The following is a 27,863-nucleotide window of genomic DNA, read 5'->3' as shown; positions in this document are numbered from 1 at the left end:
GCGTATCTGTTGCATAAATGCCTCAAATGTCTTTGCATTAGTCGGGAGTCTGATACTAGCCGTGAAAGAAGCATGGAGAGCCCTACTGGTCCCGACTTAGGACCCGACAGCTTTGTCTTCATCAGCCTGGCCCCGATGATTGACATCAGAACGATAGTAGTGCTGAGATAGAACAGTGAGATTGTACAGACGCCAACCAGACACACGGCCAACTTGGGGGTCATGCGAAGCACTATTCATGTATCTGTTATGTGCGATTCATGGCTGTCAGAGCGAGCGAGGGCCCGGTACCAACGCTTTTTACTACAGACATGTTTTGAATAGGAAGTTTAACTAGTCTTCTGATTAACATATCCGCCTTGGCCGTAAGGGGTCAAAGTAAACCTTAAGATCATCGCATACCGCCGTGCCTTTCCGCCCAGCAGGGGAAAGCTCTATTTTCTCTTGTCGGTTGTGGAACAGGCTGTTTGTGCGTGTTCTGTCCTGCGGCAGGATTGGCGTAGTCATGCTAAATATCGAAGATGGAACCGCCTCCTGGACATTCCCAGCATTAAGGCTTGGTGTTAAAAAACTCCATTGAATACAATGTGCTATGAAGACTTGACCGAATACCTGTCTTGCCTTCATCTAACGCGTCTTTGTGGTTTCCAAAGCTGATAACTTTACTCTGCTATTAAGGCACCTGAATTGCCGCGAGACCACTGAAACGATCGAACATCTCAGTCGTACCTTCTCTGTCGCTTGTAATAGAAGGAATAGGGGCTATAGACTCGATTGCATATGCTGCCACACTTCTATCTATATGTGCCGGCAATGGTAACATCGTTGTTAAAGAACAGATATCGTTAGTGTTTTTATTTTTTACCAGTTAGGACTAGAGATGAGTAGTCCCAAGTATGTAGTCTGTTTTTCTTACGAGTCTATCCGAAAATCACAGCATAGAGTTAGTAGGCATGGGATTTACTGAGCCTTTCAGTGTGCTGCGTAATGTATCATGTGAGGACTAATGGTAAGAATCGACACATCCGCCGCTGCAAAGTCTCTACGAGCCACCGCCGACTAGGATAACCGCACTCCTTTTCGCCTATATTCCCGCTGTCCGCAACTTTGTTCTGCTATGCTCAGTTCACGATGATTGCGCTTTGCCCAGCAGCACTATGCCCGAGAACGGGAATTACTGATCAGACTTTGTCGCATCTACTCCTTCCAACTTATCAACGGCTAGAGTCCGGTATATTTGTACTGTTTCAGAACCGACAATTCAGTCGTTGACGCTGATCTAGCACTACTTGCGGTGGACTGTTCCCAGCTGTTTCTCACTCCTGTTGCACTCACAACACGCCAAGGACATGTTGGTATACATCACATTGGCAAGAATGAGAATGATCCGTAATCACGAAGCATGTGGAATATCTAACAATCTGGCGAGCTCGCTTCGGTTTAAGTTGGAAACGGCTGAAACAATACATCTAGACTAGCGGAAAGACGACTTTTGTTTTAACAATGGCCTTAAGTAGGGTTCTCTAGCATCTGGAGGAGGAAGAGGTTCGCCACGGCCATCAAGGTTGTTAAGAAAAGCAGGTTCATCGCAAAGTGGGAAGAAGTTAATCGGAACCGAGTCAAGGTCTCCAAGATAGCGGTCGAAGCATGCTTGCGGACTTTATACTCGGAACTCATTGGCGCCCTGGTCATCTTCAAGATCGCACGTTCGAGCTATACCTGAGCAACAAAAGACACTGCAACAGGCGGGAATTGTTACCGACCTTATCTAGAACCTGCAGTTACTAGTAAGCATTGTAGACGGGCCATCGTAGACATCAAGAGTGCGGCGGTTGTGCTCTTTAATGTGCGAGCGACACTTGCCCGTCATGGTAACCTTGGTCGCCTCAGGAATTGAATGTACGATGATGGGACAGGGTCATTGCAACCGGTGACCTGCAAAGCTCACAACAACATGCATTAGTGAGAGGCAGAATGCCCACGTAAAAATAGATGCAATCGCGACGAAGGTTGGACAATTCAATCGGTTCGCCAAATTGGACAATCGTTCTTTCGATCATTAACCTCCGCTGGGGCCTATAGTCTACTGTAGAGACCCTGCAGTCTTGCCTTCGACATTGCATCAAGTCATATTAGTCATCTAAGAAGACATCACATTTCCACTCTACCAAGGACAAGAAGGGCAATGCCGAGTCTGACAGGAATGCAGTTCGCTCCTGGGGAAGATAGTCGACTGCGCCTCTGGACCAAGGAATAGTCCGGTTCTCAAGCGTGGACGGGGCAGCCGAAAACAAATCCTTGAGATGATCTATGCAAGGGCTCTTTTACGCAGTTATGTAGATCTGGGCGGACCCTAGAGATGTGGCTGTGAAGTGTAGATCATATTCGCCGGGCGAAACCGTGCCACCTGACTCTCGCCATGCGCGTGGCTGTGAAGAGGATTCGGGCTGACATCATGTCTAATGAGACTGCTTTAATAGTTGAGGAATCCCGGGTTGAGCCAGATGTTGATAGAAACCTATCAATACCCGCAAAGTACTCGTAATCCACTCTACCGAATCCAACTGTATCTGAAGTAAATCGACAATGACACTCGCCCCCGAATACCTGAGAATGAAGCCTCTTCCAGACGCCCCTGCGGACGAAGCCCCGCCGCCATATGAAGCAAAGCCCCGCAGCAGTCCTGTCCCCAGCACCCAAGCACCACCCCGAGCGACCCCGGGACCGGCAATGCCGCCGCCGCCGCCGCAGGTCGCTCGCCAGTTCCCGCCCGCATTCAATCTCTACTCGCAGAGCTTCAGCCGTACGATGGTTCTCGGTGAACACCAAAGCCAGCCATTCTACGCCATGTCAATACACAGTGGCCTCAGCAGTTCGCCGCCAATCATACTGCACTCCGGGCCGGCAAACACCTCCCCGCCGCTGGCGTCGGTGGAACACCACAGTTTCAGCGGCAGGATGAGCATAACGCTCCCCCCTGCGCCCAAAGGCAGTCCCGGAGGAGCACCCATTATCGACCTGGAATGCAGGACGAACTTTCCCTTGTCAAGCTATATTTTCGCGATGGGAGTTGGCCCGAACTGCCAAAGACTCGAGCAATTCGAGTGGAGACCTAGCTCTGGCGAAGCAATCGCCATGCTGGACGGCAGAAGCAGAGGCTGGAAGCTGGTTAGGTTGGCTCAAGCAGCCGCGCCGTCGGCCTTTAAGGGAGGCGACGGGAAGGAAGTGGTCGCCGTCTGGACGGATGCTGGGATGAGCATGTCCAAGGTGGCCAAATTCGCTTTCACGGGCAGTGGTCTGACGGGCGAGCTGGGTGAACGATGGGCGATCATGGCTGTTATATCCGGCTTGGCCATCTGCGAGCGACAGAGACAGCGGAGGCGCAACAACCACTGATGCTGCACGGCCGGCCCAGGCTTTTATAGCCCTGGTTATGAAGGTGCTTCATTAATGCACTATAGCACGATTTGTTCTCAAGATGCTCATGAACTGTTTCGTTTAGTTTAGTTTGATACCCACGTGTTAGGAACTTAGGATAGATAAGAGTGCCCAAGGGCTCGGACAAACCCATGCAAATCAGCCATGACTCAATCCGCTTGCGCTGTGACTGTGGGATAAAGTGCTGTGGTTTGAGGGATCCCATCATTTAAAGTACGTCTCGTTGCTGCGCACTCAGGGGCATTTCTGCGTGCATCATGTTGAGTGAAGCTGCAGCCACCTGCTCGAATCTGAATAGACCGAGTCAGGGTCGCGCGCTCCGAGACTCTTGTCGCCCAAGCGTTTTCAATCGCGTCCGTAAGGCAGTGGTCAATTCGGCCGAGAATACAAAGACTCTCTGTGGAAAAAGCCAAGCCCCGGGTTCACAGTCCACAGACGCGATCGACTCTCTCCACGAAGGCATCCTGGCGTCGCATCGATCATGAGTATTCTGCAGAGTGGACTGTGCCACGAACCGAAGGCTGGAATGCGGTTGGTTGTCCAGGGAGAACAGGCGAGGATTGCCATGAGATCGGCGGTGTTTGTGTTTGTTAGGCGCTCGCCGATCGCCTGAAAAGGGGCGGGAAACCCTTGTTGGGTCTCCAACCTTGAATGGAATAACGATGGAAGTTGCAAAGGGGGTTCCAGCTGTCTGGCTCGCTCAAAAATGGCCAGCCCCAGTGGAGCATCAAAAAGACGCGAGTGATGTGCGGTGAAGCGAAGAAGCGCTGACCGGGGGTGAGGGAGATTTGGACGGGGAAGATGGATAGGGATGGAACGACAAGGCCGTGGCCGACAGACCCGGCGGTAGGCAAAGACGGCACGCGGCTCCGAGAGGGCACTATCGCCCTCTTCAAAGCGTCAAGAATGTCAGCTGTGATGACGAGGGCGCCAACACTCCTGCTCGGGCTCCTCCCGCATTAATGGATACATAGCCATGCGTCCAAGGACGTCATTGTTAGCCTCGGGCCAGCACATTGCAGGTGGGCACGGGAAGACTATTGGCAATGCATATCACGGAGAGGGGAGTGGGCATCTCCTTACTTTAAATCAATCTCGCATCGAAAAAAATCCTTTCCTTCCAGTGTACCGGTAGTTTGCCGGGCCAAACTAGGCTGCCAGACGGGCAAAGACAATCAAGCGTAATTACGGCCGACATGGCCCTGCCAGAAGGCGTTGCTCAGAACGGTTATTGTTCCCGCGTTCAGGGGCCGCCACATGGCCCCTCTCGCCCCTCTGGCCCATCGCTGGCTGGGTCGCGTCAAGCTCATGTCCGAATATTGGCGGGCGAAAGAAGAAAAGAGAGGAACTGCAGGGCGAATCAGGCCAGACTTCACAGACGCTGGGCCCAGTTCAATCTTGATGATGCCTGACAGTGGCCGCAAGACAAGTCCAGCAGGTCCAGCGAGCTCAGAAAATCCTGGCCGGTCTAGCCTGCCGAGCTACCCAGAAAGTGGTCAGGCCTGCAATGTTTGCACGTCGCCCTGCGAGAAGACCAGGAGTTGACGTCGAGGTCCAGGCTTGGGCGCCGTGGTCCTAGAAGGCCCTGCACGCGCTCAGGTCAGCTGCTGGCGGCAAAAGTTGTCGAGTCCTTAACGCTCTGCTGGGATAAAGTGCAGAGGATTGGTGGAAAGGGGTGGAAGCCTGCATTCTGCCATGCGTGGTGCAGGGGGCAAAGTGGTCTTTGAACGGCAACTTTTCGACCTTGAGGGGCTATCCTTGAGGCTCCGCTGCGGCGGCTCAGGACGTTGAGCCTCTTTCGAGATATAGCGTGTAGAGCGTTGATTGCAGCCACGGAGGACGCAGGGCGAATTTGGCGATGTAATTAAGAAGAAGGGGACGGGTCTCAGGACTTGGCGGTTTCAGGGTGGGCGCCGGGATCTCACAGGGATCTGGACGTGGATTGACCGGGGGCCTTGACGCCGGAACGAGCCAATCGGTTCGGCCAGCGAAGCTCGGGAGTGGGGACAAGGCACCATGGCCCCCGGCCGGGCGTACCCCTCAAGGCTGGACTCTCAAAGTCGTCCCATGCTCAAAGGGGGGTTCGCATTGTCTCACCATTTTCGTGTTGCCTGCCGCCTGCATGTCAACTCGACTGACATTTCCTTCTCTCAACTGACAACGACATGACAGATTGGACCTGAATGTCATGTCTTGAGGCTTGTGTCGAACGGCGGCAAGGGCTCTCTCTCTTGGCCGAACAGTCCGATAGCTGATCTACGGTATCCGTGGTTACTTTGCTCATGGGTGACCTATCCAGGCGGTAACTAGTACCCCAAGCAATTCCACAACGTTGGGCCACGTCCAATATGTTCAGTTTATATCACACACACCAGCGTAAACGCAGTCCTGTCATCCTCGAGGGGGGTTGTGGACTCTTACCTTCCGAGCTTCTCGCGACCGCCAACGTAGAAGTACTGGCTGTGAGTTCATTGGCTTGTTCCCCTGGGGCACATCTTTCAGATCCCTAGCATGCATCCACCGCTCGCAGTACACCAAATCCAAGACCGCTAAAGCACATCCCACATCCCAGCCTTGCCTGTCTCCCGCATACGCGAGATCCCCCTTCCCATGTTTATCCCCACCAAGTAGCCGGATATGATTGTCCTGCGTATAATTGAAACTTTGGCGGAGCGGCGGAAGTGGTCCTTTCAATCTTGACCCGATGGAGTTGAGAGGCAAGCCAACGGTGCAAGCGGCCGTCTTGGGAAATCACCCTGCCACAGGATGCTCTCTCGTATATATCACTGTCTCTGCCTGGTCTTCACCAGTTCTGGTCTCTCCTTCTACGATCCATAGTGTTCAGCTTCACTTGACTTGTGTGTCTATCTCATTCCTTCATTCCACTTTCGTCATTCTTTTCACTTGACCCGGTAGTCATTCATTCTTTTTTGGTCCTAGACCTTCAAACCACCACTCATTTCCCAACCGACCACGATATTCTCACAGTCAAGCCTCCGGCACCTTTCTCGAACAACAAACCCCTTCACAAACCCCTCCAACCGCCACAATGAAGTCCACTATCGCCTCCCTTCTTGGATCCGCAGCCCTGGCGGCTGCTCACGGTATCGTCAACGATGGTCTGATCGGTGGTGAGAACTACACCTTCTACCAGCCCTACCAGGACCCGTACATGAACCCCGCCCCCGACCGCATCTCCCGTCCCATCCAGGGCAACGGCCCCGTTGAGGACGTCACCAGCATCGACCTCCAGTGCGGTGGCTACACCGCCGGTGGTGTTGAGGGCTCCAAGCCCGCCAAGCTCGTTGCTAAGGCTGCCGCCGGCTCCGAGGTCACCCTTAACTGGACCCTCTGGCCCGAGTCCCACATCGGCCCTACCATCACCTACATGGCCAAGTGCGCCAACGACGACTGCACCACGTGGCTGCCGGGCACCGACGCTGTCTGGTTCAAGATTCAGGAGCAGGGCCGTGATGGCACCTCCAACACCTGGGGTGCTACCCCTCTCATGAAGGCTGGCAACTCTGGTGTCAAGTACACCATCCCCGAGTGCATTGCCCCCGGCCAGTACCTCGTCCGTCACGAGATCATCGCCCTCCACGCCTCCTACTCCTACCCCGGCGCCCAGTTCTACCCCGGGTGCCACCAGATTGAGGTTACCGGCTCCGGCAGCACCAGCCCTTCTGACCTGGTTGCCTTCCCCGGTGCTTACAAGGGCACCGACGCCGGTATCACCTACGACGCCTACAAGGCTCAGGAGTACACCATCCCCGGCCCTGCCGTCTTTTCCTGCTCTGGCTCCGGCTCCGGCTCTGCCCCCGTCTCTTCTGCCGCTCCCGTCTCTTCTGCCGCTCCCGCCGCTACCTCTGCTCCCGCCACTTCCGCCGTCTCTGCCGCCACCCCTAGCCAGACTGCCGCCGCCGAGGAGGAGGATGACTGCCCTGCCGAGACCACGGCTCCCGTCGCCACCCCTACCCCCACCCAGGCCGCTGACGATGAGGACGACTGCCCCGCCGAGACTCCCTCCGCTGCCGTCTCCGCCGCTGCCTCCGTTCCTACCATCAAGGCCGAGGAGGAGGATGAGGATGACTGCCCCGCCGAGTCTGCTCCCGCCGCCACCACCACCGCTGCCCCCGTTGCTACTCCTACCCAGGCCGCTGAAGACGAGGACGACTGCCCTGCCGAGACCACCGCCCCGGTTGCCACTCCCACTCCTACCCAGGCTGCTGATGAGGATGAGGATGACTGCCCTGCCGAGTCCGCCGCCCCCGTCGCCACCCCTACCCCCACCCAGGCTGCTGACGATGAGGACGACTGCCCCGCCGAGACTCCCTCTGCCACTGCTGTTGCCAAGCGCATGACCCTCCACGAGCGTCGCCTCGCATAAATGAGTTCCGAGACGCCACCGACTGCTTTTGGTGGATTGCCTTGAGAGGTTGACGCGGCCTGGATGGCTCAGGGGATGAAATGCCATTGGGTTCGCTGTGGACGTTCACACTTGTGGCGTCTACAATTCTGATTTGGTCTTGGGCCAGTCTGCTTCATGTACAAAGTCTTTCCTGTATATCGATTTACCTAACGTATATATCATAGCGATATAGATCGTACCATTGTCACGTTCAAAAACGTCTCCACGTGATTACCGTCTGCAGTGATTGTGAGGCGCTTGCCTATTGTAATAATTCCCGAAAATGTTGACTATACCTCTTTTTCTTCTTTTTTTTTCTTCTTCGCGTATGATCGGATGAACCGTGGTCTTGAGCGTTGCTGAACAACAGCCGGTTTCATCTACATTGAAATAAAGTGCAAGCCTGAACCATGTTAATATAGCTTTGGCGCCGGCGTTTCTAATGGAGGCAGCTGCCGCAACCTTGACAGCAGACCATTGCAAGCATGACCCTGTGAGGGGTCGTCACACGAGACGTAGATCCTGGACCCAGGAAAGGAGAACTCTTTGCATTGTTTCGCTGTCATTGCATCGTGAGAAAACGTAGGCGCATTTATCCGTTGTAACTACGGCATCCCCGGCCCCTGAATTGGTATGTCATTCTTCAGACACTCTTCTCACTGTGCAGGCTGGATTTTTCGGCTGCGGTTCCATGGACAGCAGCGACAGCTGTTGAACGGCGCCTCTTCAAGTAAAAGAGTGCAATTCCGCCGGCAAGTGCAACTACACCGAGCGTAACCGCGGCACCGATGACACCGGCAACAGCATTCGACATGCCTCGGCTGCTGTTGGTGCCTGAGCCAGTTGCCTCGTCTTGGTAAGCGGCACAGAACGACACAAGGCTAGAACAGGCGCTGCACCACTCCTCGACGGTGCTGATGGCGCGCTCCTGCATCTCGCTGACGAAGCGAGGCCACAAGATGGTCTCCTCCCCGGTGCCGAAGAGGGGAAACGTTATCAGCTCGCCGGACGTGCCGTTCTGGAAGAGGAACCGGACGCGGAGATCGGCGTCGACATCGGCGGGAAATGCAGTAGCGTCGTCGCTAACAAGCTCAAACGCCATAGTCGAGGCGTAGTCGGGCAGACCGTAAAAGTCATCCGAAACGGCGATGAGATCAGTCAGACCAAAGAAGGCGAGGAACGTATCGTAGCTACCCGACAGGAGGGAAAACTTGAGCTTGCCCTCAGACGCAACAGTTTGGTTCAGCTGGGCGAGGATGCCGGCGGTGAGGGTCCTCGCATGGATCGATCGGTCCGACTGAGAGGCGTTGAAGTTGTATCCGAACTCGGCGCTGTCAGCCAGGGTCCTCAGCTGGAGGAGCTCTTCGTCCGTGACATTGCGGGCCAAGGAAGTGCTGTTGTGGATGCGGGCTACATTGACGAGGTCGAAGATGTCATAGGCATTCTTGTAGGTCATGTTCTCAGGCTTGTAGTCGTAGACGCTTTCCAGAACGTCGTAAAAGCCGGCATAAAAGTCCTTGGTTGCCGCGACACGGGTTTGAAACTCCTGGCTAGCCTCAAAGGATTTATAGGCTGCAGCATTGGCTGGACATCCATCGTCGCCTTTGATCCAGATGGTGTCTGGGGAGTTGGAGTTCTCGCCGTGCAAGAGGACGTACTGGTAGCCATTGAGGGGACTGGTGCTTGTGCTGCCGTTGTTGAGAGTGGACGTCGCTATCTGGACGTTGAGGTCGACCAAGGGGGGGTAGAGGCCTTGGAGAAATGCCGTGGCCGTGTTCAAGAGGATGCCTTGGTCCGGAGCACTGGCGTATACTTGAGACGAGACGTACTTGTCCTCGGAGATGTCAAGGATGCGGCGAGGCGAGTTTGACTCTAGATAGCGGCTACGATAGTCGCTTCCTACCTCGAAGCATTGTTGCGCTCCAAGACTGGTCAAAGATTGAGCACCGTAGTGCTTGGTTGTCCCTTGATACAAAGTCAGTTTCCCACGTGGAGTTGTTAGATGTGCTTTGAACTTACTATCTCCATGGCGGCTAAAGACGAGAACACCGTGCACAGTCTCGGCAACTGCTGAACCAGCCAGAAAGCTCCCAATCAGTGCAGTCTTGCTAAGCATGATTCTTTCAGCTCTTTCAAGCGTGTAATCGTATCGGGTATTTTTTGAGAAGACGAAGGCGCAAGATCCGGCGAGCCATTGACATGCGAAACGGGACTTTTAGTATTCCCTCCCCAGTAACTGCACGTCGCTCATTACCCGCCGGGTCCGTTTCCATGAGGGGTATCATGTCTTCAAGCTGCGTAATATTTCTGTTAAAGCGGGCGGGAGCATGCAACTCCCTCCAGTCCCGTGGAGCAGAGATGCTTGAAGTCTGGCGGCTTACATAGCCAAGTGCTTGGCATGCATCGCGGCGAATCACAACATGCGATAACAACGGCTGTCGGCGATGATGATCCCCAAGCCGTCCAGAGCCGGTGGTACTGTCGGATAGAAGCCGGCTCGGCGGCAAGCACACGAGGAAAGCAAGTTTATGGTGTCTGGCTGACCTCTACAAGAAGCGGCCATATGGAGAGTTCAGGAGGGACCCCATGGCGAGGGTGGATGATACGGGACGTTGCGTAGATATGGGGGGTTTCCAATCAGACCTGTCATGTCAGTGTTGTTCATCGATGATATTCCATTCTTCGCCATGACTGTATATGCGATTGCACACTTCTTAGCAGCTGACTACTGCCCTTTGAGGGAGTTGAAGTCTGGCATATCTGTTAATTTTGGTAAGAGACATCAGCTGTCCGGACTCTAAGAAATTATTGAATACCTAGTTACAGTAAGGTGATTATATAAAAGGAAACGAAGCATGAGTCTTTTGCTTACTCCCCCTCCCTGGAACTAGCTTCGTCTTTGAATACGAGAAGCAACATGCACATGGACATTTCTGTGAAGCGATTAGGAAAGACGGCGTGGCACTCAGTTCGATCATTCCAATGATTAATCAGACTGTGACGAGGACACTTACCCCGTCGAGCTCTCTAAAGAAATTAAGATTGCAAAGATGACGGTACTCTGTCTGCTTGAAACATGGACCGTGCCTCAGCTAGTATTAAGAGTATCAAGCTGAGGACCCTTTTTCGAAGTAAAGTAACGATGGCATTGCATTCAGAGGATTTGCTGCTTCCATTAGCCAGGATAGAGACAAGATAAGCCCAGGAAAGATAAGGAGTAGTTAGCATGATAAGACTTCGATATAGGAAGCGGGCTGGTTGGGCGACAACGCTGAACTGATGGCCTACAATGGAACGGCTGAGATGACTTAGGCATTGCCTGTGTGAACTTTGAACTCAAACTACTAGAGCATCAAGAGAAGTATGTAGGCCATATCGACTGGGTCATTATCTCAACAAGACTAGCTTGTTGTCCGGTAACAAGGTATCCGGCTGATGTTGACCAGCAGAGGACTATAATCGAACCAGCTGGACAAACAGCTATTCCTGTCGAAATCGTAGGCCAATTACCAACTTAATTGGTTTTACGTAGTTTTAGATTGCGAGATGCAAAGAAAATATGTGAGTTTGAACTGCCTCTATAATCTAATTAGAGATTGTTGTGATGCTCCAACCGAATTTGATCCAGGCCAAGCAGTCACATTGTTCTTTAGTGATATCGCATGTTTAGCCATAACAGTCGAAATGTCAAGCAACAGCATTACCAAGAAGCATGGCTGTCTTCGTCAATAGGAGGGGCATTCAGTTGCCAGTCTCAAGCCTCAATATCATCTATCACAAATGTATTGACACGCCATTACATATGAAGCATTGCCATCCATCTACACGAGGATAACCGTGTAGCTGATGCCAGGTTTCCATGGCCGATTTCTAGACAGAGCCGGTGACTTCATTTGCTTCGACGAACAAGGCCATGCTAGACTCGAGGACTTCAGCTCCTACATGACGGAGAACATCCTCTCAAGACTAGTCCAGCCCCAGATGCATTTGTTATGGTCAAAGGCCGAGACTTGTTGCAATTTGATGCCGGCCGCGCTGTCAAAAGTCAAGCTCCGCCACTAAGCCGCGTGTTTCAAAGGCATAGAGTCTAGCAGCTCGAAGCTAGTGTACCAAAACGGACTGCTAAAAAGCACGATGGCATGATAGTGTGATGCACATCCTCAACTGCGCCCAGCTCAATAATGTCATTGGAGAATAAGAACGAGACTATGCAGAAGTCAGAATCACACAAGCTTGGACACCATCCACATCACATGGCAATGTCCCCGCTAGGAAGTAGGAAAACCATACCCGCCCAGTTCGAACCAGGCGGAAACGTGGTTCCTGCACAGTAGGAGGGGTAGCCTGGGCGGATGGTCAACTGCGGCTGTATCATGCTGAATTCGAGCACATTTATCGAGACCCAAAGGCGCAGATCACTCAGCCAAGTCCTGGGCGGCCCTATGGCTGGTTTCCATGTGTCAGGCGGTTGGGCGAGGTGCGAAGAGGATTGGCATTTGGTTGTCAGTAAAGGGTTGGTGGCGCTTCTGCATTCAGCCGGGCGACAGACGAGCGGCGCGACGTTGTTCAATACGTCGCGGAACGGGGATGCTGAGTAACCTCACCACCAAAAGAGGTTGTGCGCTTGCTGATGTCTACTGGTTCGCCCCGCAAACGATACGGTTATCATGGATCCCTGTGGTGTTTGTGTGCAACTGGTGTCATCCCATCCAGGAGCTGAACTCAGATGCTGAGACATAATCGCAAGGACGTTTAGGCTGGGCCAAAAGTGTTATCAGTGAGACATTGAAAATTATCCCTCAGGGGAAACTGAAGGTATTGCGTGATCGGTCGCTCTTATCATGGACAGCGTCATCCCAGTCCAACGCTCGATGAGGCAGGATCAATAGATATGGATGGATAGAGAGCTTCCTCCTCGGTGAAGGGTTGGAGCTGGTGGCATCCTGGGTCAGGTGGGTCATCGGGCTCCAGTGCGGCTGTCGGTCGGACGTCTGGTTGGCTGGATTGCAGGCCGCAGTCATGGCCGGAGAAGATCTCGGAGTGGGTGAATTGGCCAATGGTCAGTTGCGTTTTCGCCAGGCCCGGTAGCATTGAAGGTCTTTGATTGAAAAAAAAGGGAAAAAAAGAAAGAGAAGAAGTCTAACGGCGGTGGAGACCCGAGAGGAACGTGGGTGGTGCGTGGTGGTCCAGTTTGGTTGGAATGTCGAGTCGTTGATCCAGGCCCAGTCCAGTCCTACCGTAGCTCTGACTCTTAAACGATCCCCGATGACAATTAAGGATGCTTACCTCATCCGAATTGGGTCGAACCTAGGAGCACTGATGACCGATGAGAGCAGAAAACTGGACACTGGGGAGGCGAACGGCGATAGTCGACAGGAATTGTGGGAAGCGTTAGGATTTAAGGGAGCAAGTGCCGAAGAGGGGGGGGCTCCAGTATCGAAGGCGCAAAATGTCGTTCTCGTTCTCGAAGAATGATGTGCTTGCAGCGCCCGTCGAAGCGAGTTGCGAACCCCGTGGGCTGAGAAAATGACGCCATCGCAGGCTCGCGTTAGCTCATCCCGATTGGGGAGATTGGCAGCCAGGATGGCGACATAGGCGTCGGCCTTAACCTCATCGTCGGTACTCGGTGCGGCACAGAGTCTGGAGCACACACACACACACAGTCATCATGGTTCATGGAGGGCCCCCTCCTCGTTTGCTCCCCCGTTCTTTTCTTGTCATGCCTCGTGGGCAACGAGGGTATCCGCAGAAAAATGACGAGATCAAGATTTGAAGTATCGCAAGTTTTATGCTGACGAAAGTGGGAGCGAGGCCAAAGAAAATTCTTTCCGTCGCTTCCAGGTTCGCTGATTCAGGCGGACCCAGGAGATGACGAGAGAGAAACTGCGCGAGAGGTGGCCGCGGTGAGCTAATCTGGGTCCAAAACGTAACGGAACTGGGCAGAGGTAGGAGAAAAAAGGAGGATCGAGAACACCTGACCGTGGATTAGTGCATGGCCAAACATTGCTGTTAGGTAAGCCGAGCTCCACGCGAGACTCACGGGTTGCAGTTGCCGGTAGTGTTTGCAGGCTTGTTGGCAGCCGAGACTGAGGGCGAGTTTGCGCACTCTGAGGAACCGACTGAAATGTTTGTCTGGCGAACGATCAACGATCAGCGACCAGCGCACCCGCGATGGATGGCGTTGTTCAGTTCACCAGTGAGATACTGTGGCCACACTTGAGGCTCAAGCGTCATTTGCCGTGGTGGAACGGGGGAAACAATGGCAGACGATGGACGACAGAAGGATGGCCCGTCTGTCTGTCTGAAGGGGCCTCACAAACCATACATACACCTCCTCCGTCCATGACTGTACCTAATGAACTGTACTTTGTACAGCAGTAGGTAGGCATATACCTACCTAGGTAGGTAGGTGTGCTTGGGTGTACTGCACTACAGGTAGTGCACCGCTTGGCAGCATGACTAGCTCTGAGGTGCATCGCGGGGAAGAGAAGGCGCCAGTACGTACTGCATAGGCGAGGTACCTACCCCGTTGGAAATAGTCGACGGACACGCGCGCAGCCCTGACGGCGGTGGCAGGCCTGGACGGTACGTAGGTATCTTAGGTAATCGCAGTACCTAGTTTCGCTTGTCGGAGTTGCGTCCCCCCACACAATCGGCGGGTCCGGCTATCGGCGACGGTGCAGCGAGACCCGTCCGTTGCCGCCCATCCCTCAGCGCAGCAGCAATCAGCAGCACCCAGCCGCCAGGGGACGGTGAGCGACACCCGCCGTCGCAGCCCTGCCGCTGGCTGTCGCTGGCATTTAAGTGGACCGCAGAGCACGCCTTAGCGGGTCCCCGACTACGGGCTGGCGCATTTTGGACCCCTGGGAACCGCCGTCGACGGGTGGAACCTCTGGGGGGCCCAGTGACCACGGCCACGACAGACACGACACAACGCACACACACACATACACACGGACCATGGGGGCGGCGGCGTGCTCACAATAATTCCCAGCGATAACGCCATTTTCGCCCCAAAGCACCCAAACCGCCTCTTTGGTTTGGGCTCCGTCTTTGCGAACCTCTTGACGCCCATCCCGAGCCTCTCGTGCTATGCTATGTTATGCTTGCTCATCTGGCAAAGTTGCACTCCTTTCGTTTTCGACACCAACCGACTGACTCTATCCCCAAGAAACCCCCTGGTCGCCCGGCTTTGCACTTGTCCCTTCCCAGCAGGTTCCTCGTCTCCCAAATCTCTCTCCTCCTGGCCGTCACCGCACAACAACCCGCGAATAAGTACCTCGGGTCCCTTCCCGTCCCTACTCTTCTTTCCTCTCTCGGACGAACCAGACACAAGGAGAGAAGACATCAGATACGGGATACCAGATACCAAGTCCATATTACTAGATACCCTCCCCCCATCACGACACCGCCGGCACCTAAAACCAAGACGGGCCTGCACGACGGCGCACTTCCTTGACGACTAACTTCCCTCTCGCAAGTCGTTCCAAACCTTGCCGTACACCCACGCCCCCCGCGAATCCCTTTTGCTTGGGACCAAACCTTTGGCGGCCTGCCAGCGCAATATCGCAACCGGGCCCAAGGATAACGACAAAAAGCAAAAAGCAACGAACATCGCCCGTCCGTGCTCCGCCGACGAATCACCAAGGGGCTCAACCTCCTGCCAAAACCTGCTCGAGTCTCAACACAAACACACGCCCGCCTGCCTGCCCGCGCACGACGCTCACTCACTTCGACAACCCGCACTACGATTGCGTGCCCTTGCTCGAATTCCACACAAATCAAACCCTCCGAGCCAGTCGGACCTCGTTCCTGTGGATCGTCTGGGGCTCCCATCTTGTCTATCCTATTTGAAGCAGCTGCCCAAGCAACGCAACCCAAGCACAGAAAGAGACCACGGACGCCAATCCTCTTGCAGCCACCGTAATCGTACAACCGGTACGCGAATCGACTTTCCCCTGGCTCGCACGCCATCGCCAGGTCCTCTCGCCTCACCCTCACCCAAAACAGCCCTCCGGCCCTCGACTGTCACTACACTGTCACTGTACACACGACTCCTTACCCCGGCCCTCCCTCTCCGTACCCGCCGTCTGTCTGTCTCTGCGTCTCGTCGACGGGACTGCGCTTCCTGTCGCTCGCTTGTAGGCTGTGTCGTTTGTACCTCCCTACACGGGTAACACCAAGCACGCCCGCCCCGTCGTCTCGCCCCGGATGGTTTGACACCATTCACCCCCCGTTCCTTATTTGCTGTACTCTGCTTTGCTTCCATTGCTTGCTGAAACATATTGCGGCCATGGACCTCGCAAGCACGTCAACCTTCCCGGATCCCCGGAGCCTGAGCCTAAACATGGACCTGGGTTTGGACGGCAACCTGAACCCGTCGTCGCCCAGTCACCGCCATGACGATCAAGCCTCGACATCTGCCTCATCCGACTACTTCAACAGCACACCGACCTTCACCGCTTCTGCCGCTCCCTCTACCGTCGCTACCTCTGACTCCACCGCCGCTTCTCTCCCCGACAATGTGACCACGGCGAACCATCCATCAAGAGACAACTGCGACAGAAGGAGACCCGACGACGGAGACGTCTCAAAATTCCCCGCGAACATGCCCACCCAGCTGGTCGGCCAGACCGTCACCCCCTTCCTCAGGGAACACATCCCCGGCATCTACGCTCCCATTGGCAAGCCCGACGTACAGAACGACAGCAACAGCCTCAACCAGAACAGAGACGCCAACAGCAAGTTCTGCTACCGTCACCGCCCCGACGCAAAGTGTCGTCGCGCCGCCGACGAGTCCAAGATGGTCTTGATCCAGAGCGTAAGCCCGCCTTGTCGTGATGCCCACGGGCCCCTTCGACTCCGTGCTGACACGTCTCCCGCACAGGAACTCGATAAGCTCCCCTCCGCCGACCAACAAGCCATCACCCACGTCTGGTCCCTCTTCTCCGCCGCCCCCGCCAAGCACCGCGACCTGATGCTGCAGGGCATCATCACACAATGCTGCTTCCCCCAGCTGTCCACCGTCTCCCGCGAAGTCCATGAGCAGCTCAAGATCGACTTCATGGCTGCGCTCCCGACCGAGATCTCGTACAAGGTGCTGGGCTACCTCGACACCGTCTCCCTCTGCAAGGCCGCCCAGGTGAGCAGGAGGTGGCGGGACCTCGCCGACGACGACGTTGTGTGGCACCGCATGTGCGAGCAACACATTGACCGCAAGTGTACCAAGTGCGGGTTCGGCCTGCCTCTCCTCGAGCGAAAGAGACTACGAGACTGGAATAAGCAGAAGGAGCTTGCCGAGGCCAGAAGTCTACGGGAGGTCGCGCCTGTCGAGGTAGTGGAGCAGGTCGACAAGGTTGCGACAGCGTCGTCGCCCAACATCAACAAGAAGCGTGAGCTTGTCGTGCTCGACGATAGCAGGAAGCGGACCTGCCTGAGCGACGTCGGCGAGCCGATGGCGCCCAAGACCGGAGCCGAGAAGGAGCGAGAACGCCTCATCCGACCCTGGAAGAGCGTCTACCGCGACCGTTTCAAGGTCGGCTTCAACTGGAAGTATGGTAGATGCCACATCAAGACCTTCAAGGGCCACGACAATGGCGTGACCTGCCTGCAGTTCGACGACGAGATCCTCGCCACGGGGTCATACGATGCCAAGATCAAGATCTGGAATGTCGAGACAGGGGAGGAGATCCGCACTCTCAGCGGTCACACCATGGGCATCCGCACCCTCAAGTTTGTTGGCAACAAGCTTTTCAGCGGCAGCCTGGACCACACAGTCAAGGTTTGGAACTGGCAGACGGGTGACTGCATTAGCACTCTCCGTTGCCACACCGAAGGCGTCATTACGGTCGATTTTGACGGAAAGTACCTGGCATCGGGCTCCATCGACAAGTCGATCAAGATCTTCAACTTTGACAGCAAGGAAACATTCTGCCTCCGCGGTCACGAGGACTGGGTCAACCACGTACGACTAGACCCGGGCTCGCAGACGCTCTTCTCAGCCTCGGACGATTGCACCGTCCGCCTCTGGGACCTACGGAACAAGACATGCATCAAGACCTTCGAGGGCCACATGGGCCAAGTGCAGCAGATTCTGCTGATGCCGGAGGACTTCGAACCGGACGAGGAGGCGCTCGAGGGCGACGACAATGCGTCGGTTAACAGCGGCCGGAGCACAACTCCGACGGCCGGAGCCAATGTGGCGTCGATCCTCGGGTCCTCTTTCGGCGGCGACTCGGTGACCGCGGAGGACGACCGGACGTCGTTCGGCTGCGCCTTTTCTTCGGACTCCACCCGGCAACTGCCGCCCCGCTACATGCTTACCGCCGGTCTTGACAACACCGTCAAGGTGTGGAACATCCACACCGGCAAGTGTCTCCGCACCATGTTCGGCCACGTCGAGGGCATCTGGGGCCTTGTTGGCGACACTCTGCGCATCGTCACCGGCGCCAACGACTCCATGGTCAAGGTCTGGGAGCCCAAAAGCGGCAAGTGTGAGCGCACCTTCACCGGCCACTCTGGCCCTGTCACCTGCGTCGGCCTCACCGACAGCCGTATGGCCAGCGGGAGCGAAGATGGTGAAGTACGCCTCTACAGTTTTGAGGCAGATGGCCCGCTCCTCGAAGAGTGCGGCACTCCTGCATAGAACCCGTGATCGGATCTTTCATTGGGATATTTCTTTCTTTCTTTTTCTGTTTCATTTGACAGGTGTTTGGCGCAATGATTCCCCAACGGCGATTTTTACGAGAGACGGACACCGTTGCACAGCGGAAAAGCAACTACTAGCCATCTCTTCTTGTTCAGAGTATTTAGACGTCCTCGGGGACTATGGGGGCTAGGGGGCAAGAATAAGCCAACCTATGGGGTGGCGTTTTAAGGCGTCAGGTTATTCCGCTGATGGAAAAAAGGCAATTGGATGGGAATCCGAAAAAGTAGCGGCACGCTATCCAAGTATAGGATATATCATGAGGCCCCATTTAATCTACTACAAAACCTACGACTCGTAACACTGTTATCACATGCTTCTGTCTCACACACGTGTGGTTGCGCCGTCAGCCTCACTCACTCGTGACTTTTTCGTCTGATGCCGGCGCCGCAAGTCAGCACTGGGTTCAGGCTACTTTCCCTTCCCGCATCGTCCCTCCATCGGGTGACGTGAGCCATGAGGCGGTGCCTGCGGAGAGAAGGTGGCTAAGATGTCCGAAAGAGGTTCATTTATGCTTGTGTCTCAGGCACACCCTCTGCCAGTCTCTCGGTGGGAGGTGGATGAGCGTCCACTAGGTACTTACTATATGAGGACCGGATGGGGGTGAGAGGTGAAGAGCGCGCCCAGGACCGGCCCCCGAACCTCGGCAATTTCTGACGAATGAATCTGGCCAGTCGGAAGGGCGGAAGTGTCCGATCCCCACACTCTCGCTCTGGAGGCTCCAGAGCCCACAAGTGGGAGAAAGGGGAGCGTCGTCGTCTCCCCCGCAAAATCACAAGCTCGGCTTGGGGTCGGCAAAGCTGCAAGTGGCTCTGCCGCAGCATGCCGCGTTGGAACCGGGGTTCATTGCTACGTCACTCGATCGCCCGTTCTTGGGGGAAGCGATTGTCACAGGCCGAGAGGAAGCAGCAGCATCTTGGTTCCTTGGAGAAGACGAGGGGAGTCACAGCATGACTCTGGATCCAGCAACTGGTGTGCACGCAGCTCCTTTCGTCCAGTGCGACGCTTCGCTCGAAGCCAATTGGGTCACTCAGCAACAGCAATGGCAGCGGCAGTCAGGGGTTTTCGCATACCTACTCGTCTTGCAAAGGGGTGGGAAAAAGGGCAAAGCACCAAGACTTGTACTGACAGTGTTCTAGCGTACGCTTGCGGTGGTCTTCCTCTCTCTCTCTCCACACGCCCCTTCCCCCCCGTCCTCCGTTCCGCCGAATCGGGATGGTCAGTCAATCTTGTCGCAACCCGCTACAGACGTCTGAAGATTCCGATGGTTTGAGCCACTCAGACGTCGGTCCCGTGCTGCGCGGCGTCACTCACACGCGCATCCGTATGTCTATGGCGGTTCTCGTCTTCCCTCTTTCCACGGCCACTGCGTGGAAGACGTCGAACAAAGTCTATCCGTACACGCCCCCCCGAGCGCCCCTGTCTACCGAGACCCCTGGCGCCGGCGGTGGTCTGCTGGTGTCCTGGTGCCCTGGTGTATGACCTTTGTCGCGATGTGCCGCGGATGAAAGGGGCCCTTTCTCCTCATATGCTTTTCTCCCCCTTCCTTTCCTTGCCCTCTCCGCGCTGCTGGCTCCTCATGCTTTTCGCGCAATGGCATACACGCGCCCCAGGACGGAACGCCTTACACACACCTCATGCTCGGGGGCCGAACCTTGAGTCATCTGCCTCATCCAATGCTTGGACGGGGTCTTGGTTCTATTCTGGCTTGTGCCTTGACCTAGAGCGAACTACCACCCCCCTCCCCTCTCCCCCTCCCACACGCCACCTTTCTTATATGGATGGTGGTTGCCCGCTCTGCCGTGGCTTTCATCATCGGCGCCGAGGATGTTTGCTTTGTAGCTGCCCGACGACTTTGTTCCGAATCTTCTTCTTCTGTCCCGGCTTCTTCCCATGCTTCCCTTCCCTCTCCTTGTGATCTACATGATACCCTCTCTCCCCCTTCCCTCTGTTTACTTTACTGTGAAGCACCGCCCATTGTAAACAGGACAAGAAGAACACCTTTTGCTTTGTTGCTTTGTAGACACCGGCGCAAGCCTTTCTCTCTTCTGTCTTCTGTTGCCTCGACCACAATACATCCCCGTATCCTCGTAAACCATGGCGTCCAAGGTGAGGCAAGACGGCAAGACGCCGACCTCGGCGGCCACGAACCTCATTGGTATGTACCGACCTCAACATCGTCGCTCGACGGTGACGAGCTGTGCGGATTGCGACTAATACCACCCGACAGCTGGAGGAGGTGCCGGCATGATGGAGGCGCTGGCATGTCACCCCCTCGGTAAGACCCTACCCGCGTGCATGCTGCAGACTGCAGACTTGCTCTCCCTTCGCGCGTGCGATTGCGGCCGCGCCCGCGCATGAGCCTTGCAGAACGCAGTCAATTGACACGGGGGCTAACGCACCTCCCCTCCGCAGACACGATCAAGGTGCGAATGCAGCTGTCGCGGCGCGCGAGGCAGCCCGGCGCGCCCAAGCGCGGCTTCATCAAAACGGGTGTCGAGATCGTCAAGAAGGAGACGCCGCTAGGCCTGTACAAGGGGCTCGGCGCCGTGCTGACGGGCATCGTGCCCAAGATGGCCATCCGGTTCACGAGTTTCGAGGGTACAAGCAGGCATTGGCGGACAAGCAGACGGGAATCGTCAGCGGCCAGGCGACGTTCATGGGTGAGTCACCTACCTCGATTTTGATCGCACTTACACCGAAGGGGGACGAGAGAGACGCTGACCGAGTCTTCTTGCGCAAAAAACAGCCGGTCTCGCGGCCGGCGTGACCGAGGCCGTCGCCGTCGTGACGCCGATGGAGGTCATCAAGATCCGCCTCCAGGCGCAGCACCACAGCATGGCCGACCCGCTCGACATACCAAAGTACCGCAACGCGGCGCACGCGCTCTACACGGTCGTCAAGGAGGAAGGCTTCGGCGCGCTGTACCGCGGCGTGTCGCTGACGGCGCTGCGCCAGGGCAGCAACCAGGCCGTCAACTTCACGGCCTACTCGTACTTCAAGGAGGCACTCAAGAAGTACCAGCCCGAGTTCCAGGGCACCACGCTGCCGGGATGGCAGACGACCTTTATCGGCCTCGTCAGCGGCGCCATGGGCCCCCTGAGCAATGCGCCCATCGACACCATCAAGACGCGGCTGCAGAAGACGCCCGCCGAGTACGGCACGAGCGCCTGGAGCCGCATCGCAAAGATTTCGAGCGACATGTTCAAGTAAGTCCGGCCACCCCCCTGTCGAGCGCTGTTTCGGATTTGGGGGAAAGGGAGAAGCGACACTGACGGTCTGGGGACAGGCAAGAGGGGTTCCACGCGTTCTACAAGGGCATCACGCCGCGCATCATGCGTGTCGCGCCCGGTCAGGCCGTGACCTTTACCGTCTACGAGTTCCTCAAGGAGAAGCTCGAGAGGAGCAACCTCGCCTTCACTGGGGGCAATTTTGAGGAGTGAGCAGGGGAGAGGTTGTCGGTTTTCGGAAACAGCTGTTGGTTTCCGGTGGCGGCTGTCTGTTGTCTTTAGCAAGATACCAGGGTCTATAATCTGCATGCTGCCGGAGGGCGGCTGTCGTGACTCAAAGATTGGCAACGGGGGTCAGTTTGGGTGGTGGTGGTGGTGACTATGCAAGGTTATAGATACGCCGATAATGCGCATCGTCCATAAACTGGTACTGCATTGCGAATGGGATTCTTTTGTCTATCATCAGCCCGATCTACAGGCTCGGGAGTGTAACCCAACGCCTCTGCGCGCGCTTAATTCAAATTGGCCTTCTTTAACCATGACTCCCGCAGCAACAAACGTCATGTCATGCATGTTATCTACCGACCGGGCCGCTTGGGTCTGCTGAATCCTTGTCTGGCCGTCACCTTGGGGTGCAGCTCCGAGAGGACCGACTCTTCGGTGACCTCGCTTGGCTCCTCAACCTCAAACTTCTTGTCGAGCGTCAGCCCAGCCTCGGAGGATGCGACCTCGAGGACGGCGCGCTTCATGAGCGGGTACAGCATGCGGTTCTTGATCGACTTGTTGCCGGGGGTCACCGGGCAAGTGTAGATGAAGAGCAGGGGGCTCGACTCGGCGCCGTTGTGGGTGTGGGTGAAGCGGTAAAAGGTGAAGCGCGGCTCGGTGGGCGAGATGACCTGGGTGAGTTCGCTGATGGAGGAGGGGCTCTCGCTCGACGGGACGAGCTCGACAGATTCCTTTTCGGGGTTGATTTTCTGCGGACAAGCTCGGTTAGGTTCCTATATCCAACGACAAAGGGGATAGAGCAGGTGCGTACCAGCATCACCAGGACCTTGCCGCCCTCGGACGACAACTCCTTCAGGGCCGCAAGAGCATCCTCGGCAACGGGCATGGCCAGGGTCTTGCTCAGGTGGATCTCCCTAGTCCCGGTGCCAGTGCTCGCCTCCTGCTCGGCCTGCTTGACGGCGCCGAGGCTGCGCTCCTCCTCGGTCAGGGGGGCCTCGAGCTCCGTATGGGCATCGTGCTTGGCGAATCCTTTGGCGGAGAGCTCCTCGGGGGTCGTGGCGAAGATGGACTCGCGGAAGTGCTCGGAGCCGAGCTTGCGGACGAGGGTCAGACGGGTAGAGGCGAAGAGCATCTTCTGGCGAACCTTGGCGGAGTCGGGCACGTAGGTCACGGCAGTGAGGTGGGGAGCCGTGTCGTGACGGCGGAGGAGGGCGTAAAGGGCTTCATTGGGCTTGAGATGAGGTTGGAGGGAGTCAAGGTTGTCGTCAAAGGAGGCCGAGGGCGAGGCCTTGGACAGGAACTGGACGGGTTGGAGGGTCTCTGAGTCGATCGTGACGAGGAGTCCGAACTGGTCGTCGGAGGACAGGAGGGTGTTGAACTGGGAGACGAGCTCCTGGGAGGCTATTTCAAGTTAGCATTGCCGGACGGGAGATGTCAAACACAATGGCGCTATGGGACGACGTGCCGGAGATGCCAGACTGCATGCTGGCGGCCTGGGGGTGCGGACCAGCTACACGAGGATGCAATCGGACTGCTGAGGTGAATGAGAGATATAGAGCGAGGAAGACGATTGCTATATGTATCCTATGCCGCCTGGGTAGGGCGAGTGCGTTGAGAATGGCAGCCTGGAAGTTGAAGCTCGAAACACGGCGCCGCTACGTCAGCTCACACCGTTGTTGGGTGGGGATTCAATGGATGGGGGAGGGGACGATGGCGGGGCAGGCGCAGTTGCGTTGCCGGGACACAGCTGCCCGCCGCATTGGGCGGGCTTCCGCCATTGCCTTGTTACATAAGCAATTTCGTCTTGGCTGTGCAGCACATTGATGTTCAGGTCGCTACCACAGCACCAAGATTAACAACATGACGGATACGGACATCGCAACATAATTGCAATCTGGCTCTCTACTTGGACTGTCATCAAGTTAGAGTTCTTCAAACCTTCGACATCAATCGAGACCCGTACAAAGGGTACCCATCTCATGCGGTTCACAACTGACTACCCTGCCCACAGTAGATGTATACCACCCACGCCAACGCAACGGAGACAACATAGGGCGAGGTCACCTTCGCTGGCTGAATCATGGTTGCTTTGCGAAGCTCTTTATCGTCTTTTTGATGCGAATCCCGATCGTTGACGCGAGGAAAATCCCTCCCTTCGGGCACGTCCTTATCGAGAAACTTGCAGAGCGGCTGCCATCCATCCTTGCCGACGTGATACACCAAGAGCCTCTCCGCCGCCACGTGAGCTTTGATCCGCTCGCTATGCCGGTGAAAGACTTCGGGGGCTCTGCGACGAAGCTCTTCAAAAGTACACGCACTGCCAAAGAAGCCGCTGACAGTCTTCTGCATTGCGTCCCGCCCGGTTTCCAATGACCAGACCCACCCCTTTCAGGAAAAGATCGACCCTTGGCCCGAAGAGGGGCTGGAGCACCTCGCTGTCGAAGCTCGCGAACCATTTGACAAAGTCGCGTTCCGTAAGAATGACCTTGGCATCGGAGTACGCGTCGACGAGTTCCACCGCCCAGAAGCAGGACAGATCTGTCACCGCATCGTACACCCCAAAGAGCTCGTCCCAGTCTCGTCGAGTAAACACTTTGGGGCAGGAGACTGGCCCTTGAAATTTACCTCCGGCCAGGTTGCGATGGCAGCTTTCTCGAAGAAGGCCTAGTGGCTTGGCTTTTGCCGGGAATCGAGACCGTGAAAAACATGCTTGAAGCCCAGTTCCGAAATGGCCGCCGCGAGTGAGTTCGTACCCGTGCGGAGCATGCCGACGCATAAGACCTTTGGAGGGCCGGCATTGCGAGCCCTGTCTTCGGGAGTAGCCATGACGGTCCGAGACTCAACGGTGCCAGACAAAAGTGATATCAGCCTGTTTCACCTGGAAGACTCAAATGTCGGGATGCCCCTTCGTTCAAGTAGTCTGCCTTGACCCTAGCTTGTCTCAAGATCAGGGTGCCAGGTTGTCGCCCATGCCGCAATCAGTCACCTAAAATCTGACTTGGCCACTGGTGGATCAAAAATGATCATTGCCTGTCAACATTGAGTGCTCGAAACGGCATCGGCTGTCAGCTTGCTCCTCAGCAACACCGTTTTGGCGTCAGACCCTGTGTGATTAGCGATATCACATTTGTTTGGTCGTCCAAGCTGAGCTACAACCTGCAGCTCTTGCTCGTGTGACTTGTCTCGGCGCCTATCACCTCGCCGGATTGGCACCAATGCCTTGTGCATATGTACCTGGTGACATCAAGGAATTTGGGGCAGTCTGCTGCGCATAAGAAGCTCCCGGTATTTCTCCAAGCTCTTCCCTATGATGTTAATAAACGGCCATTGCGTATTGCTCTTGAAGAAGTGCGCCCAAATCTTGAGGACCGCCAGGCTCAGCGAGGCGGGATCCCGATCTGTCGGCGTTTCGGTCTCATCGTCCTCAAAGTCGACAACATCGTACGCCTCTTCCACGATACACCGGACCCAATGCAGTATTCTGTCTTCGCTATCTGTAGTTTTTGGTTATTAAAGTGGCTCCTCAACGCCAAGCGATCTAATATGACCGCCGACTTACCACTTAGCGGTGTTGAGGCCGTCGACGCGGTGAGCGACGAAAGCCACTTGCTGAGCAAGACGGCACACTCGAGGCCCGAGAGCGAGTGCCGGACGCTCCAGAAGAACGCTTGACTGCGAGCAACACGATCGACGCCAAGCCTGACGGGAATGCTGAGCATGTGAGCTGTGTACAAAAGCGCAGTGATGACGCCGCTGCTGCGTTCCACCGCGGGAGACCGACTGATGGCTTTCGCGATGCGAGCGGGATCCCGCGTCTCAAGCAGCCGATATGGACCGAGGTGAAGGTAGATGCGCACGTATGCTAGACCAAGCAAAGAGCTGGATGTGAAGGGGATGGGCCCGTTCTCGTTATTTGGATCAAGACTCGATTCCGGAGCCTGTTGCCAGCCTGCAGTCCACGACCGGAGTGCGCGTCTGTATCGCAAAGGTTAGTGCTTCCCGGTTGATGACGACTGGACAAACTCACTCAAGCTTGTCAACCTCCTCGCTCGGCAAAGACGCCGAGTGATCCATCACTGGCAGCGACAGATCCCGGACGATATATATCCTCTGGAGCAGGCCGTGCAGAAGTATGTAATTGCCCAGAGGTGTCGGGATGGGATCGACGGGTGCCGTGCCGTCCGTGTTCCTCAAAAGCAACGATAGGGCATCCTGGAAGAAGAGCTGTTGCTTGCCAGTTTCACGGCAAGCACTTTGCCACTGACATGCAGTTTGGGCCTTCCATTCTCCAGTCGAACACGGTAGCCGAAGACCGACCTCGTTGCTACGCAGAACAGGATACACGTTGTACGCGATGCTGTGGGTGTGCATGAATGAGAAGGCAATAAGCTTCGCCCGACGTATGGACTCTTTTCGCACCCAGGCATGCCAAGTGGCTTGCGGCGTTGTCTTTTCTGCGGCGAGTTCCGGCTCGTTCTCTTCATGCAGGCCGACTTCACGGAGGACCTGCGCCAGCAGCGCTTGTAAAACAAACGCTTCTTGCACTAACGATACCTTGGGTTCCCAGGTAGCATAGCCCATGAGAGCGATCAGGGCTCGCACTGTCTCGATAGGCTCCCACGCGCCCCAGTCTCTCTCTTGAACGCCCCTTGATTCGCGACGTTGGGGCGACACGCTGTGCAGGTTGAGGGATGAGCCGGTTCTATGCCCGGGCTTTTCAGACTCATGCACGAGTCTCTCCAACAGGATGACCTTGCCGGCATGAAAGAGCCTTTCGGACATGCGATGCTCAAAACAGTACTGAGCACCAACGGCGGCGAGGCCGAGAATGACCTCAACAGAGTGCTCGGATATCCGCCATGTTGGGGTATGTATGAACGGCATGTGCGAGTGAAAGCCTTCGAAGAAGGACGTTAGGTAGCGGGTGAGAGCATGGCGGGAAGGGAACTTGAAGTCCGGATCGAGGATGTCTCGGAATGTCTCAATGGAAGTATTGAGACGGAACCGCTGCTCGTCTGAAATACGGTACGGCTGCGACTCAGTATCAACGGGCCGGGGGTCTTGATGGACAGTCAGCTAGAGCTCGGTTTCGTGCTGTTCGTCTTCCCGACTTACTTGTATCTGGCAGGGTCTCGGATATGCGATTGCCTGTAGGGGCTGATGGTAGCCATGAACTGAATGGGGTTCCCGGACGAGTCCTGCTGTTACGGGCACCAGGTGTAGCAGTGCCTTCTCTTGATTCTCTCATCGTCGAGTCAGCCACTTCATTGTCTCGATCGGGACCATGGAAGTAGGGACTCCATTCCGCCGGCAGACCGACACCGTCGAGAAAGTTGGCAAACTCTCTGAAGTGAGCGTCGAATCCCACAGCATCTTGATTGCCTGAAACTTTCCGTATCAGCTTTCATAGCCGAAAAATCATTCAAAGAATAGTGACCAACCGTTTTCATAGAACTGGTCGGCGAGCAAAGTCTGTTGATACGAAGCATCTACAAGAGTGCCGTTCCTTGGGACCGCCATGGGATACAGCTCTGCAGGTGGTGCAGGTGGCTGTTGTGCCCAATGGTCTACGCTCATTCCTGAAAGAGACACGGCAGCGGCCAAGTCAGCTTCGACTGGGCCGCGATTCTCTCCGGAATCCGGCTCCGATGGGCCCTCTGGGGATTCGGACCCATCCTCGTGGAAGGCGATCCGCTGATGGCGGGTCAACAAGTCTCGTCGGGCAAAGGCAGCCCCACAACGACAGATGAATGGCTTCTCCTTGGTGTCTGGCAGAGCGAGTAGGTCAGCATGACGGCACGTGGCACGATCCCGAACCTCTGGTGATGGGACGAGCTAGAGTGCGGCAGCCAAGACT

The 27,863-nt window shown here is 55.8% G+C and overlaps 8 protein-coding genes across 8 annotated transcripts; 5 read left to right on the top strand and 3 right to left on the bottom strand.

Moving 5' to 3' along the window:
• Positions 1–2,586: 2,586 nt before the first annotated feature.
• Positions 2,587–3,396, top strand: ColSpa_07723 (uncharacterized protein; the record flags this gene model as incomplete). Its single annotated transcript, XM_049273935.1, has 1 exon — positions 2,587–3,396. The coding sequence occupies one exon, from the start codon at positions 2,587–2,589 to the stop codon at positions 3,394–3,396; it is 810 nt and encodes a 269-aa protein (XP_049129892.1).
• Positions 3,397–6,487: 3,091 nt separating this feature from the next.
• ColSpa_07722 (polysaccharide monooxygenase Cel61a) lies at positions 6,488–7,825 on the top strand (the record flags this gene model as incomplete). Its single annotated transcript, XM_049273934.1, has 1 exon — positions 6,488–7,825. One exon carries the CDS (start codon positions 6,488–6,490, stop codon positions 7,823–7,825), a length of 1,338 nt encoding a protein of 445 aa, XP_049129891.1.
• A 664-nt stretch (positions 7,826–8,489) lies between these two features.
• Positions 8,490–9,962, bottom strand: ColSpa_07721 (tether containing UBX domain for glut4; the record flags this gene model as incomplete). The annotated part of the gene is made up of 2 exons (XM_049273933.1): positions 8,490–9,811; positions 9,866–9,962. 2 exons carry the CDS (start codon positions 9,960–9,962, stop codon positions 8,490–8,492), a joined length of 1,419 nt encoding a protein of 472 aa, XP_049129890.1.
• Positions 9,963–16,139: 6,177 nt separating this feature from the next.
• On the top strand, positions 16,140–18,491 carry ColSpa_07720 (putative E3 ubiquitin protein ligase; the record flags this gene model as incomplete). The annotated part of the gene is made up of 2 exons (XM_049273932.1): positions 16,140–16,667; positions 16,734–18,491. The coding sequence occupies 2 exons, from the start codon at positions 16,140–16,142 to the stop codon at positions 18,489–18,491; spliced, it is 2,286 nt and encodes a 761-aa protein (XP_049129889.1).
• Positions 18,492–20,648: 2,157 nt separating this feature from the next.
• On the top strand, positions 20,649–21,994 carry ColSpa_07719 (succinyl-CoA--L-malate CoA-transferase beta subunit; the record flags this gene model as incomplete). Its single annotated transcript, XM_049273931.1, has 5 exons — positions 20,649–20,709; positions 20,782–20,829; positions 20,967–21,152; positions 21,301–21,760; positions 21,841–21,994. 5 exons carry the CDS (start codon positions 20,649–20,651, stop codon positions 21,992–21,994), a joined length of 909 nt encoding a protein of 302 aa, XP_049129888.1.
• A 365-nt stretch (positions 21,995–22,359) lies between these two features.
• Positions 22,360–23,490, bottom strand: ColSpa_07718 (two-component system protein A; the record flags this gene model as incomplete). Its single annotated transcript, XM_049273930.1, has 3 exons — positions 22,360–22,755; positions 22,818–23,399; positions 23,449–23,490. 3 exons carry the CDS (start codon positions 23,488–23,490, stop codon positions 22,360–22,362), a joined length of 1,020 nt encoding a protein of 339 aa, XP_049129887.1.
• Positions 23,491–24,268: 778 nt separating this feature from the next.
• On the top strand, positions 24,269–24,674 carry ColSpa_07717 (uncharacterized protein; the record flags this gene model as incomplete). Its single annotated transcript, XM_049273929.1, has 2 exons — positions 24,269–24,314; positions 24,346–24,674. The coding sequence occupies 2 exons, from the start codon at positions 24,269–24,271 to the stop codon at positions 24,672–24,674; spliced, it is 375 nt and encodes a 124-aa protein (XP_049129886.1).
• Positions 24,675–25,249: 575 nt separating this feature from the next.
• On the bottom strand, positions 25,250–27,254 carry ColSpa_07716 (zinc finger protein klf1; the record flags this gene model as incomplete). Its single annotated transcript, XM_049273928.1, has 4 exons — positions 25,250–25,500; positions 25,566–25,981; positions 26,034–27,021; positions 27,122–27,254. The coding sequence occupies 4 exons, from the start codon at positions 27,252–27,254 to the stop codon at positions 25,250–25,252; spliced, it is 1,788 nt and encodes a 595-aa protein (XP_049129885.1).
• Positions 27,255–27,863: the final 609 nt, after the last annotated feature.

This window comes from Colletotrichum spaethianum, assembly GCF_022836535.1.
Source record: "Colletotrichum spaethianum MAFF 239500 DNA, contig20, whole genome shotgun sequence".
Classification (NCBI taxonomy): Eukaryota; Fungi; Ascomycota; class Sordariomycetes; order Glomerellales; family Glomerellaceae; genus Colletotrichum; species Colletotrichum spaethianum.
The sequence above is the reverse complement of the archived record's forward strand: the minus strand, read 5'-3'. Positions and strand labels throughout refer to the sequence as shown.